The sequence below is a fragment of the Coenobita brevimanus genome, chromosome 44 (genome assembly GCF_032717465.1).
Source record: "Coenobita brevimanus isolate Jiangsu-jjx chromosome 44, ASM3271746v2, whole genome shotgun sequence".
In the NCBI taxonomy this organism is placed as follows: Eukaryota; Metazoa; Arthropoda; class Malacostraca; order Decapoda; family Coenobitidae; genus Coenobita; species Coenobita brevimanus.
Genome location: NC_136997.1, coordinates 5,455,616 through 5,469,621, shown reverse-complemented (window position 1 = coordinate 5,469,621; position 14,006 = coordinate 5,455,616). Strand labels below are relative to the sequence as shown.

Below are 14,006 nucleotides of genomic sequence, written 5' to 3'. Positions count from 1 at the left end.
TGTGTCACTCTGCTTTCCACTTCTTTTGTACATTTCCCTCTCTTTTCTATCACTGTACCCAGGTATTTGAACTCTCTCACCACTTCCAGTCTCTTTCCATTCACTGTAACATCACACTGGGAGTTACTTTATCCCTCAATAACCATCACTTTACTCTTTTCTACATATAGTCTCAAGGCACAAAGCTCACATACATCTACAAAACTCTGCACTAGTCTACCAACCTCTTGTCTGGGATTTCCAAGTAGCACTGCATCATCAGCATACAACAAATTTGAGATATTCCATCCATCACCATTCATTAACGACACCATCCCCCTCTCCATTACTCGTGTTTTTTCTTCTCTCATCACCCCATGCATATAAATATTGAACAACCATAGGGACATCACGCATCCCTGTCGCAAGCCGACACCGATCGTGAACCATTCACTTAAATGCCCATTTACCCTAAGGTCCCATCCACACGAGCGTGCAATGCCTGACGGGCACTGCCCGCTGAGGGTATATCCCTCGCTTTTTTAGCAGTGTTACCAGATCGAGCAGTTTCTGGCGGCCATTGTTCAATACCGATCACACTTGTTTTGTTGTCCACACGGCAAGCATTGCCTCAACAACAGGCAAGGGTGTTGTAGATAGTTTGCCAGTGGTTTCCCTGCTTATGACGTCATCTACGCTCGTGCCCGCCAGCCACCTTCCAAATGTGTGAATTGGAAGGTGACTTGGTATCAATGTTTGCTCGTCGGGCACTGCCCGCTTGTGTGGACGGGGCCTTACACATGCTTGACTACCATCATAAAAACTCTTGACGGCACCTAGTAGCCTATCATCTAAACTGTACATACGCAAAACCTTCCACAATCCCTCTCTGTATACTTTGTTGTATGCTTTTTCCAGATCCATAAATACCATAAATACCTTATAGTCCTTCTCACACGCCTACGCCACTATCTGTCACAGCAAATATTTGATCCACACATCCTCTACCACTTCTAAAGCCACCCTGTTCGTCACTCACTATGACTTCTGATATCTCTCTTACTTTCTCCACAATAATTCATCCATATACCTTCTCTACCACACTCAATAGACTTATGGCATGATAATTCCTGCACTCACTTCGCTCATCTTTATTTTTGTAAAGGGGTACAATCACTGACCTTTTCTACTCTACTGGCACAGTTTCACTCATTCATGTCTTCTTACATATCTCCAACAAGCACTTCATTCCACTTTCCCCACTACACTTAATCGTCTTTGCATACACATCATCTACTCCAGCTGCATTCCCATATTTTCAGACGCTTCACAGCGTTCTTCACCTTTGCGAGTGACTCGTTTCTTGGCACTGCACTCCTCTGTACACCCCCAAAACCAATCATGAAAACAGTCGTTTTGCTCTCTCCATTCCCATTTATCAGACTTTCAAAACGTTTTTTCCATCTACTCCTTACTTCATTGCCATGGGTGAATAATCGACCACTTACATCCTTCACACTTTCACATTTCTTTCCACCGTCACTTCTACATTTCTGCACTTCTCTCCAGAATAACTTCCTATTTTCAGAGTAATTTGCATTCATTTTTCTTCCTAGATCATCATTTACCTCCATATTCTTCCTCTTCATTAGTCTCTTTACGTGCTTCTTGCTCTCAGTATATTCAGTTCTTATTTCAACTGAACCCCTGTCCTGTAACTACTCTAGCCACTTGTTCCTCTTTTTCTCCATTACTCTGTTAACCTCTTCATCCCACCATGCCACCCAGTGTATTAAATGCTTTCGTGGGTACCAGAAACCATTTGGCTTGTCACTTAGTGTAGAGACCATAAGGCAACACTACACTGAATGAAAGGACTAAGTGAAAGGATTACCGCTAGAAAAGCTCAAATGTATCTCTCCGTTAAATTGCATCCTCCTAGAGTAAAAAGGTTTAAAATATAGATTCGTCTTTCGGAAACAAAGAGTAAGATAAGATTAAAGGTAGTAAGGTAATTACCATCGCAACAACGGTAGGAGCCGAGGGATCCTGTAGGGTCAGGACAAAAATTGATACAATCTTCCTCAGCTACGGAGGCCGCTTGCACTCCCAAACACATCACAGCTGCCACCGCCACTACCATCAGTATCCGCGCCATCTGTAGGTACAAAGTGAGAGTGAAGGAATTTGTAAAGCTGATTTTAAAAAAGGGAGAGAAGAAAAAAAGTGGACCCGGTTGAGCATGAGTTTGAACATTCAGCTGGCAATAGGAAAAGCCCCAAGTTCAATTTCCGGGCAGTTCCGTCTCACTGGAAAGAGTTTACTTTGCACTTACCACTGTTTTCACAGCAGTGCAACTGGGGACCAGGGCAGACCGTTGTGGTCATATTCTTGGCGAATCTAGGGAAAGACTAACTTATGCTGCATTATTAACCCTCCTACAGTTGAAGTGCATTACTCCTGAACACATTTGTTTTTGTCAGCTTGAATCCGGTGATGTTTTTTAACATTCATGCTCATAGGAGTATGACGCACTCTCACCTGAGCAAAGCTCTCAGATGATAGCCGGAGTAGGACACTAAAGCTGTCCCTTCTATGAGAGGGTTATTGGTGCCACTCAGGACCCTATGACTCACACTCAGTTATTTCGTCTGTCATTAGCAGTTCGTAAAATATAATAATACTGTCCTGACCATGAATGGGTTTATTTATTTTTTGCTATCTCATGACCAAGTTACTCGGTTAGAGTTTTTAAACCAGGTTGGATCTGATATGAACATCATTAATCTTTTCCCTGCTAGGGTATTCAACTACGCCGAATAAAGTCGGTTGACAGTAGCGGAATGAATTAAATATTGTCTTTGGATTCAAGGTGTCAAAGAAAGAGAAACTACGTCTAAGCTGAATAAAATTGCCTGACGCAGTCAAAATGAAAGCTATCTTTTTCAGTCCGTAGACGTCATTTATATTTTAATCCTATTGTTATCAGACGAATTTTTTTTTTTTTTTAATAACATAACAGCGGAAGGAAAAACATGTGAATAAAAAATAACCCATATACCAGATTACAGGTGTCTTCCATTCATTTAAAAAAAAAAAAATTGTAATAGGTGGACTTGAACAGCCGGAAGTTGAAGATTGCGGGGAAACCACTCTGGGGAAGCGAGTTCCAAAGAGATGCATTTCGGGGAACAAAAGAATTCTGATAGGCAGAAATTCTTCTATATGGCGGTGTGATAGTCCAATCGTGAGCGCTATCAGATGCCCGTGTAGCGCGCAGGAAGGCATGGAGAGGTGGCACAGTGGATGCAACTTTGTCTGAGCATTTGCCATAAAAGTATCTATAAAATAATGTAACAGAGGCAACATTCCTACTTACTTGTAGGGGAGGTAGTTCATTTGTAATAGTGTGGTTATTAATACTTCTAACAGCCTTGGTCTGAATTTTGTCAAGTTGTTTTAGTGCTACCTCTCCATATCCATTCCGCAAGGGTGAGCAATATTCCAGCTGAGGGTGCACATGCCGCTTGTAAATTGTAGATGGCTGCTCGTCAGTGAAGAACTTAAACGCTCTGTACAATAATCCAAGTTTCTTTGAGGTGGTTTTAGCAAGTGATCTAACATGAGAGGTTCAGCTGAGGGCATTGTTGTGAGAAACCGAGAATATCAATACCTTTAGAGATAGGAATATTAGTAGCACTGAAGGTACTAGAGGAATCAGGCAATATCTGTCTGTTAGTAAATTGTATATATTTGGTTTTACTAGCATTAAAGTAGAGAATGTTATTTTGTCCCCATTCAGTGATCTTAGATAAGTCTTAATTTATGGAGATGGCTGCTCTGAGTTGTGAATTAGAGATACTGGACTTTGTGATTGGGTTTTTAAGTGTGAATGAACTTTGAAGTGTTGAGCCAGCTTTTTTTTTTTTTTATGTGTCCGACTCTGGCATAGGCTTCACAGCCTGCCCCCAAGGCCCAGTAGTCCTTCTCCATACCATACACCTCCACATGTCACCACTTCGGCGCTAACATCCACCGTCCATATTGAATACATGCTAGGGTTGACTCATACAGGACTGGTGTACGGTATTGGTATTAGCGGGGGTATTTTTACGACATGTCGGTGGGTCTTCTGGTAGATCAGTAAAGTCTGCTTTTTTATGAAATTCAAATCCTTAACCTGTTCCCTGCCCCAGTGGGGATTTGGACCAGGGTCTGATAGGACTGCAGGACACCTTTCTACCGATTGAGCGGTGGCTCAATTGGTAGAAAGATGGGATTATGGGTGACGGATAAGAGATCATTAACATAAATTAGGAATATGGTTCGAGCCAGAAATGATCCTTGTGGCATGCCGGCATTAATCAAGTGGAAATTGGAATATGCATCAGATGGAGAGGATGGAGAGAAAGAGACTGACGGGGAGAGTGTATGTGAATGAGGTGGAGGTGAGGGGAGAGGAAAGGGGAGGCCAAGGATGAGAAGGAGGGATGGAGTGGAGAGGTATATGAGAGAGGGGGGGGGGAGCTGGGAGTAGGGCAGTGAAATGGCGGGGGACAGGGCGAAGTGGAGGAGTTTTTTTTTTTTTTTTTTAATAGATAATGAATGGAGGAATGAAAAACAAAGGGGAAAAAAAAATAAGCCCACGTGCCTAAAGGCATCCTCCATTCATAAAATATTTATAACAACTGGATTTAATTTGAAGTGGATTAAATATTTGTGGGAAACAACTCCCAGGAAGTGAATTCCAGAGAGTAGTAGTTCTGGGGATAAATGAATTTTGATAAGCAGAGGTACTGCATTGCGGGGGAGAGAGTGTGAGTTCATGGGTGCTCCCAGCTGCCCGAGTATTTCGGGAGAAAATGTGAAGGGGAGGCACAATTGAAGCCAGTTCGTCTGAACACTTACGGTAAAAATATCTATAAAATAATGCTAAAGAAGCAACATCTCTACGTACTGATAATGGAGGAAGGTCCTGCGTAATGGCAGGATTATTGATTAATCTAATGGCTTTATTTTGAATTTTGTCCAACTGCCTCAATGCAACCGCTCCACATCCACTCCAAAGTGGTGAACAGTACTCAATCTGAGAACGCACATGACTTTTGTATATTGTGGCCATCTGCTCGTCAGGGAAGAACTCACGAACTCTGTACATAAGTCCCAATTATTTGGAAGCATTTTTAGCAAGGGATTTAACATAAGCTGTCCAGCATAGGTTGGGGTTTAGAGTAACACCTAGGATATCAATTGTAGTGGATATGGGAATACTGACATCATTTAAAATTATGTGAGAGTCTGAGGATTCTTTCTGCTGGAGAAATTAATATATTTAGTTTTCTGAGCATTAAATGAGACCAGACTTGTTTGTCCCCATTGATTAATTTTAGAAAGGTCCTGGTTCAGAGAAATTGCTGTATTTATTTGGGAATTTATAATATCAAATTGTGTAAAGGAGGTACTAAATGTGAAAGAACTATGAAGGGTCGAGTCATCAGCATAAGAATGTATTGGGTTGTGAGTGACAGATAGGAGGTTATTATTTTATTTGAATGAGAAAGAGGGTTGGCGCCAAAACTGATCCCTGAGGTACGCCAGCATTTATGGAATGAAACTGAGAATAAATACCGTCTACCATGACCCGTATTTTTCTATTATGAAGGTAAGAAGAAATTAGAGGAACCAGTGATGCAAGGCCATAGTGTGACATCTTAGACAATAAGGCCTGGTGCCATACTCTGTCAAATGCTTTTGATATATCTAGTGCTATTGTGTGTATTTCAGCGTGTTGGTCTATTGTTTTCTTAATTTGATGGGTAAGATGGCAAAGAATGTCTTCAGTTGAACGTTCTTGTCTAAATCCATACTGCCGATCATTGATTAATTTATTGATTTCTAGATGCTTGATTATGTGTTTGTTCATTAGCGTCTCAAAAACTTTGCCGAGAATGGAAGTTAATGCAATTGGTCTATAGTTTGATGGATCAGAAGTTGCCCCTATTTTAGGAACAGGATGGATATTTGCTTCTTTCCAAGAGGTTGGAAAACTTGAGGTACGGATGCATAAGTGGAAAAATTTTAACAATACAGGAGCCAACACTGAGGAGCAATTTTTAAGTACTATTGAAGGAATTTCATCTGGACCAGTAGCTTTGTCTGCTGAGAGGTTCTGTAATACAGCTTGTAATACAGTTTGTTTTTGGCCACCCCTTACGGGAGCAAGGCGTCCGGCAATAGATAGATAGATAGATAGATACTTTAACTCTTCTCTTTCTGTCGCTGAGATATGAAGAAATCAGAGGAAAAAACGGCGTTTGGATAGCAAGGAACGGTGCCACACTTTGTCAAAAGCTTTAGAAATATTAAGGGTTACTGCATGAGTTTCTTCATGCCTGTCAATTGACTGATGGCTGGTATGAGTCAGGAGATATTTAAGTATATCAATTGTGGATCTTTCATGGCGAAAACCATACTATCTATCACTAAGTTGTTGAATTCAAGATGTCAAACTATGTGCATATTAATTAGAATCTCAAACACTTTTCCAAGAGAAAACGTGATAGCTATTGGACTGTAATCAGAGGGGTCAGAGGAACTTCCTTTCTTCGGAACTGGGTGGATATTGGCTTCTTTCCAAAAATCAGGGAATGAAGAAGTACGCATGCATGGTCTGAAGAGTTTGGCTAGAACAGAAACAAGTTCAGGGAAATACTTATATATTCAAAACATTTGGAGGAATTCCATCTGGACCTAGAGCTTTGTTAGTTGGTTAATTGTATACGATGGATTTAACATATCTAGTCTGTATCTTAATTGCAGCAGTTTCTGGAGAGTCAAGTCCGAGTGGAGAGACGTTCTGGCTGACCTCCTCTAAAGTAAAATTTCTGGCAAATGTTTTGGCAAGGATGTTCGCTTTACCATTCTGGTCAATTGTAATGCTACCATCTAAAGATTTTAGTGGGGGGTATGGGTGATGACTTGTTAAAGTTTTTATTGAAAGAATAGAGAGTTGTCATTAGCTTTTTTAATAATCTGGATTCTTGGTTGTGAAGACAGTTTGATTTATCGACATTTATTACTGCTTTTCCATGGTTTCTAGCAATTTTAAATTGACTGAGTGATTCAGACAGTTTTTATTTTAAGTAAGAGTTATATGCTAATGACTTTTGGGATGTAGCTCTGACACAGTTGCTATCAAACCATTCTGGGGAGTCCAGTCTTTTTGTGAAATGTTGACTGATATGAACAATTCCATACCAGCTTGTACTAAGTCATTAATGTGCGAGTGGATAGAAATGATGCCACTGGAGAAGAAAGACTGCCCTGGAATATCAACAAGATAATTTCTAAAGCCATCCCAGCCTGCTCTATGAAAGTGCCATCTGGTCACCCCGACAGGTTCAGAACGGGGAGGTTTGAGGGGGCTGACTAATGAGACTTTGATGAGATGTCGGAGGATCCAAGTGGTGACAGTACTTCTATCCTGTATTGTTCTGGAATATTTGTCAGGAATAGTTCGGAGAGATAAGCGTTATGGTCAGGATTATTGGGTATTCTGGTTGATTGTTTTACCAGTTGCGTGAGATTAAATGATTCTGCAAAAACAGCTCACATTATAGACTAGTATCATCAGTCCTGACAGAAAGCAATAACCATTCTACATGATGAACATTAAAATCACCCAAAACGGTAGTTTTAGTGCTAAGTATGATGTTAAAGTTAGCCAACGGTGTGGATTTGGAGTCACATATGCTGGGTTCTGAAGAAGCATTGGAGGAGTTATAAACTAGACAGATACATTTGGTAATATTTACATAATTTAGTTTATAGAGTGATTGATTAGAATTAGCTGAAGTGAAGTTCAAAACAGTGTCAACTTCAAATTCAGATTTGATATAACAACAGGTGCCACCCTTGTTACGGAAGTTTTTGAGTATTTGGTAACCAGGAAAACAAAATGGAGATATTTAAGTAGAGGGAGAGATATAGGGTTCTGTGAGGAACACGGCTAGAGGCGATACAGACCGGAAAAGGAAGTGAACGGAATTTAAATTGGTACTTAGATCACGGATATTAGTGAAATATAAGGCTGAACCCACACTTCTCCGCTGACAAGCATGAATGGTGTCTGCAAGAGCCACTGTCGGCACAGTCGCTTGATATCGACCAGGTGAACCCTGTGCCGCCAGCCCTACCCTGCTAGTGGTGGCAATCCGAGATACCATCGGATGTGCAGATATTAGTGCAGCAACCATTGCTAAGGTGGTTGGAAATAGGTGTGATATCTTATGTGCATGTATTGTGGTGTAGACAGTAGAATGTAGAGGTATCATGAGAGTATGCTGGCCTACTCTCAGTGTTAATGAAAGCACTGAATATGTTCAACAAAGGGAGATGGTTAGGAACAGGTCCTGAGAGCTGGTAAAACGGGAGCTCCAGCTCTCCCTGTCACCAGCTTGCCATCCACCTCGGGAGCACCTTCCTGTTCGACTGGTGCTACAGCCTCCCCAGAAATGGCTTCTCCATTAGGAAGGGGGGTTAGCAATGCAGGCCTCATCAAGCACTTCAATACGGAACGCCCTCCCAATGTGAATAAAACCATTTTAAAGTAGCAAGCAGAAACTTTGAAGAAAAGTCTATCTTTCTATTACCAGACGCCTCAATCTCGTAAGAGGTGGCAACAAACAAATCGCCTCCGTGTCACCCTGTCCAATGCCGCTTCACTGCTTGCTCTCTGTTCACACACCCCCTCTATCATATACCTCTCCATCCCTCCGTCTCCTCCTCGGCCTCCTCCTCCTCCTCTCTCCCCCCCTTCACCTCACTCACATACATTCTCCTGGTTAGTCTCTCGCTCTCCATTATTTTAGAAAAATACTGATAACTAAATCTATGGTTCAGTCTTTTATTACTCCATCCTGGGCGTAGGTGTCCTGGACTTGGCTACTTAGTCCATACATTTATAACGACACTGACCAGTCCCTGGGCCTTGAGTGGCATTATATGAACGGCAAACCTCAGCCATCACCCGGATATAAACTCTTACCATCAGTTCAAATTAGAGCTCTTTAACCCACTATACCACCAAACGTTTTTTTTAGATCATATGATTAGCACCCAACGTAGTAAAGTGATTCCTCGGCTACAATAAACTGTTTAGCTTAGGAGTCAGTGTAAGGTTTAGCTGAGCTCACAGTACACCTTGAGTGGATGGTGCTCGATCCTCCCCAACTCTTTTAGAAATAAATATTCCTAGATCCAGCTGTGAAATCGGTAAACTGGCTTCTGTATTTATAATCAACCGGTCACATACCATATGACACTGGAGATTTTGCACATTATTTTTGTTCAGCGATCTTTTCTGCTCATCATACCTCAATGTGCTGTTGCTGCTGATGAACACCATGTTGATATTAACACTATTTCATACAGCATACAAGCGGCCAGACAAGTGTAATAGGTGTAATGAATCGCCAAGAAAACTGTGCGACGATGCCTGTAACGCCTGATTATCCTCCCGTATGTTAATGATGCCAACTACGTTCATATTTCAACGGTGTACGTAATATAAAAGAGAATATAAAAGCACACTAGGGAAAAATCGCAAAGCAGATTTGTGCTACGAAGCTCATGATATCACCCAGAACACGGGTCTTCACGTATAAGAACCACTGAGTTTTAATGGTAAGGGAAGAACAATGATACGGACTTACTTCCTCTGTTGATGTCAGCTGGTCTCTGAGCTCGACTGGCACCTCCGTCTCCATATATAGGCTCTGTGTGTGTGTGTGTGTGTGTGTGTGTGTGTGTGTGTGTGTGTGTGTGTGTGTTTGTAAGGCAGGAAGAGAGAGTGCCGGGAGGCATGATCATGAGGTAAGACGGCAAAAACTTCCTTGACGAGAGAGAGAGAGAGAGAGAGAGACAGACAGACAGACAGACAGACAGAATGACCTGACGGTGTGAAACAAAAACAGTCGCCAAAAAGATAATTTCACTATATTCATCGTATCTTCATCAGGTTCTCTTCCTCCTACACGCCACACAACATGGTAAATCTGTCACTCCGGCTGGAGCTCAGACCAGTCGACCACCAAACGTATTTTTAAAAGTCTGAAAAACGAGGGTACGGATTCGACCTCTGGGGAGTTAGAAATAAGAGGCGCTTAATGGTACACTCGTCAGATCGCCCTAGTCGGAGGGGCAACGGTGCATAGTTTCAGTCTCCAAGGAGTCAGTTGAGGATATTTGTTGAAATAATGTCACTAAGGGAAATGAGTCCCTCCTTTACCGTTAAATGGAGTGAACTATTATAGGCCAGACTTGGGTCGTTCCACCTCATAGTAGGTAAGGCTAGCTATTACACTTTACAAATGAAAACAATCGGGGTATGAGATCATTACGGTAACTCCATTTTAAATTTTTGATAAATATAGTTTAATTAATGAGAGTTTTTTCAGAAGACAGGGATTAGATATAGCAGTCATGAACCATTTTAGTGGCAGGCAAATTTACAATAATCACATGAATTCAATGACCTTGTTTATTACAGGTTGGATTCGCGTAGCCAGACCGGGTGTTATTCTTTGAGCTGTGTGTGTGTGTGTGTGTGTGTGTGTGTGTGTGTGTGTGTGTGTGTGTGTGTGTGTGTGTGTGAACAAATTTTAATCCGATTTTAACTGGGTCAACAACTGAGGAAGCACACACACACACACACACACACACACACACACACACACACACACACACACACACTTGGTAATAAATATATATATATATATATATATATATATATATATATATATATATATATATATATATACATATAAAATGTATCTCTCCCTCTCTCTCTCTCTCTCTCTCTCTCTCTCTCTCATATATATATATATATATATATATATATATATATATATATATATATATATATATATATATATATATATAAAGTTATTATCTTAAGGCATGTTCATTCAGTCTGAGAAGAATTTTTATAACTGGCAAATATGTTTAAATGAACGAAATGTCTCAGACGTGTTTAAAACCATCATCCAAGGTAACCAGTGTATTCCTTTTTCAAATGGACTGTACAGTATGAGAAAAAAACAACCCGGCATAAATGTATCTGCTTGAATTATGGGACTTTTTTGCCTGTGGATGAAATATTATAATACAATGAAAAAAAGCTGTAAAATGCAACAACTAGGTTAAAATTTGGAGGCCCTAGCACAGTAAGAAATAAAGACACAGGAAATAGTTGAATATATTATATCGACTGACCTTGGTCAAGAATCAAGATCATTTATGAGGGTTCAGGAAAATCTGCGACAACGGCTCGTAGCAAAAGTGTAAAACGGGGTGAGATGAAGACTTCATATGCAAATTATGGTGCTTTTGTCCAGTGTATCCCCATCACATAAAAATACTGACCTAAGCCACCCCATTAAAACATAGGTCAACGGGAGCATAGATAGGTCCTCCCACGAGGGAAAACAGATGTGAGGGAACTATACGTCCCTCTTGAGGGAGAGCAGTTTCATGCGGGTATAAGTAAGCCTCCCGTAGGAAAATAGGTCTCTGGGGGGCAAGAGAAGTCCACCATGAAGAGTAAATATGTTCTTGGGGGGAATTGCTAAGTCTCTTTCGTAGAAGGAAAATACGTTCCTGAAGGAATAGGTAAGTTCCCCCATGTGGGCTAAATAGGGCTATAGGGAATGTACAGCTCATTAGGGGAAAGTAGGTTTATGAGGCTATAGTTTAATCCCATATTGTTGAGGAAAATAGGTCGATGGTAGCAATAGGTTCAAGCATCTGAGGTAGAGTCACTCATAAAAGAAGTGGTACCTCGCTAGCCAACCCCTTCGCGTTTCGTGTGGTAACACTAATGTTTACAACTTCAAGTGACTGAGTTGGGCTTCGAGATACTACAGTATGCCTGAGTGAACCCCGATTTGAATTTACTTTCACTTCCTGATGAACTAATGCAGCTATGACGTGTGCGAAAATGTTCTTCACAATATTGCTTTGTATATCAAATAATAAGTGGTAAGTGGGGGCGATCATCATCCACTCACTCAATGTAGTGCTGCTCTCGAGTGTCTGCCCTTTACTCTCCACCATCCTTCTTTCTTTTCATCCCCTTCTTTTTTCTTTCCTTCAGTCTTTCCTCGTCCTTCTGCCTACGGGTGACTTTACACTCCTTCTTTACTTCATTCTTTCTCTTTCCTTCTGCCTGTGGGTGACTCTACACTGAGTGACAAGCCAAATGGTTTCCTGTACACCAGCAAACCATTTACTACGCTGGATGGTAACCATATAACCAAATTTTGGCGCCTGGTGGTTTAATGGGTAATTATTGCGTTCCAATGGGATTGAGCCGGTGAAGGTTTATATCCAAGGGTAGTTGGGTTTATTGCTCACGTAGTGCCACTCAGGGATGAGTGAGGCTGGTCACTCTAATCTTAAATGTCAGGACCAACTGCCTTGCCCCGGGTTTCTACGCTCCTCACGGGGCAACTTAGGATTGGGTGATGGATGGATGGATATCAAATAATAGCATCATAGTGGAAGCGGCAAATCCTTTGACCTCAGTAGATTATTCACCGCTGAACACTTTCGCAATGGGGCAACTATCACTCACATTAAAACATGATGAGTGGATGCACAAAAACTATTACGATGTCGTATCTCGAATGACTTCTAACTGTTCCCTATACAGTTCAAAGCACTCCGTTGAAGTGATTATTATAACTTTCAGGCTTAGCCTAACCTGTGGTTACGTATAAAACTTTAATGTCACATTACAGACTGGGAGTTGCTATGTCGGTACACGTCCCGGAAAAACCAATAATTAATCTTCTACTGACCTGCACGTTATAAAAATTTTGAGGCTAAAAAGAAAAGTCACTCACATGAGGCTGCTTAATATTAATGGCGGCATGTCTTCATGATGTGTAATTTCGAGGTAGGCTAAAGCACCATGGTGAAACAGGGACACCTCTTTCACATTACTGTTTTGACGAAGTTTGTAAAGTAACTATGATGTCACTGAACTCGTCAGAGAGAAAGAATTTTCTTTGATGCATAATCTACATCTGATTTTATGACATATTACTGGATAAAATATATTACCGAGGGAATGATAGTTATAACTAAAACATAAGTTTACTGCTAAAATAACGATGAAAGCTGTACTTCTATTAGGTTCACAGTTCCAGATCACTTCTGTAGAAATACTGTATTACGTGTTTTGTGACATTATCACGGAATATGAATGTCTGCAATGTCGTGCGTTTATTGATATTTCCTACGTTTATGGTTAGGAATTTCATGTTTCTCTAAAAAATTATGACACTGCAATGTTTAACTACAGCAGTGTTACGTTTTTTGTGCAATAAGTCTTAGATAATGCACCCTATGAATATCTTACGCAAAATTTTAGCATTTCAGTATTAGCTTCATAATGATCGCGCAGTACTAGAAGAATTACCACTGGCAAGGTTACGTATCACTTTCCGAGTTGCATTCTAATGCAAATATCCCTTTATCATCTCAGTCCCCGAATTATTCTTCACGATATACTGTAATTATAATGTCCGATAATTGTGTAGATAATATCAATGAATTCGGAGGTTGCAATCTCCGTCGAGGACTGTGATCCCAAAGCTTGAACCTCAAGAGCTTAGTTTGTCGGCCCAGATTAGTATCCATACCTATAATGTCTCCTCTGTAGCCTACCACATACCTGTGAGTGAGTGAGTGAGGGGATGTGTACTGTCAGTGCCAGAGTAAACGCTAGCTTGTCCACACCTCTACAACATATGCGTGGGTGAAGGTTATGTGTCACTGCAGTGCGAACGCTAGCCTGGCCATGTCTCTGCCACATATGCGTGTGTTGAGGAGATGTGTCAGTGCCAAAACTAACGTTAGCCTGGCCACATCTCTACTATTTATGCGTGGGTTGAGGGATGTCTCAGCCAGAGCGACAGCTAGACTGGTCACATCTCTACCACATAAACATGGGTGAAGGAACA

General features: G+C 41.0%; 1 protein-coding gene across 1 annotated transcript in view; it reads right to left on the bottom strand.

Annotated features, from left to right (window-relative positions):
* LOC145398123 (uncharacterized) overlaps positions 1-9,705 on the bottom strand; it is a 17,006-nt gene extending 7,301 nt beyond the window's left edge. Inside the window, exons 1-2 of the mRNA XM_080271074.1 lie at positions 9,693-9,705; positions 1,999-2,137 (exon numbers count right to left, since the gene is read on the bottom strand). Of these exons, the coding sequence (XP_080127200.1) occupies positions 1,999-2,137 (139 nt within the window). The 5' untranslated portion in view covers positions 9,693-9,705. The remainder of the gene's footprint in view (positions 1-1,998; positions 2,138-9,692) is intronic.
* Positions 9,706-14,006: the final 4,301 nt, after the last annotated feature.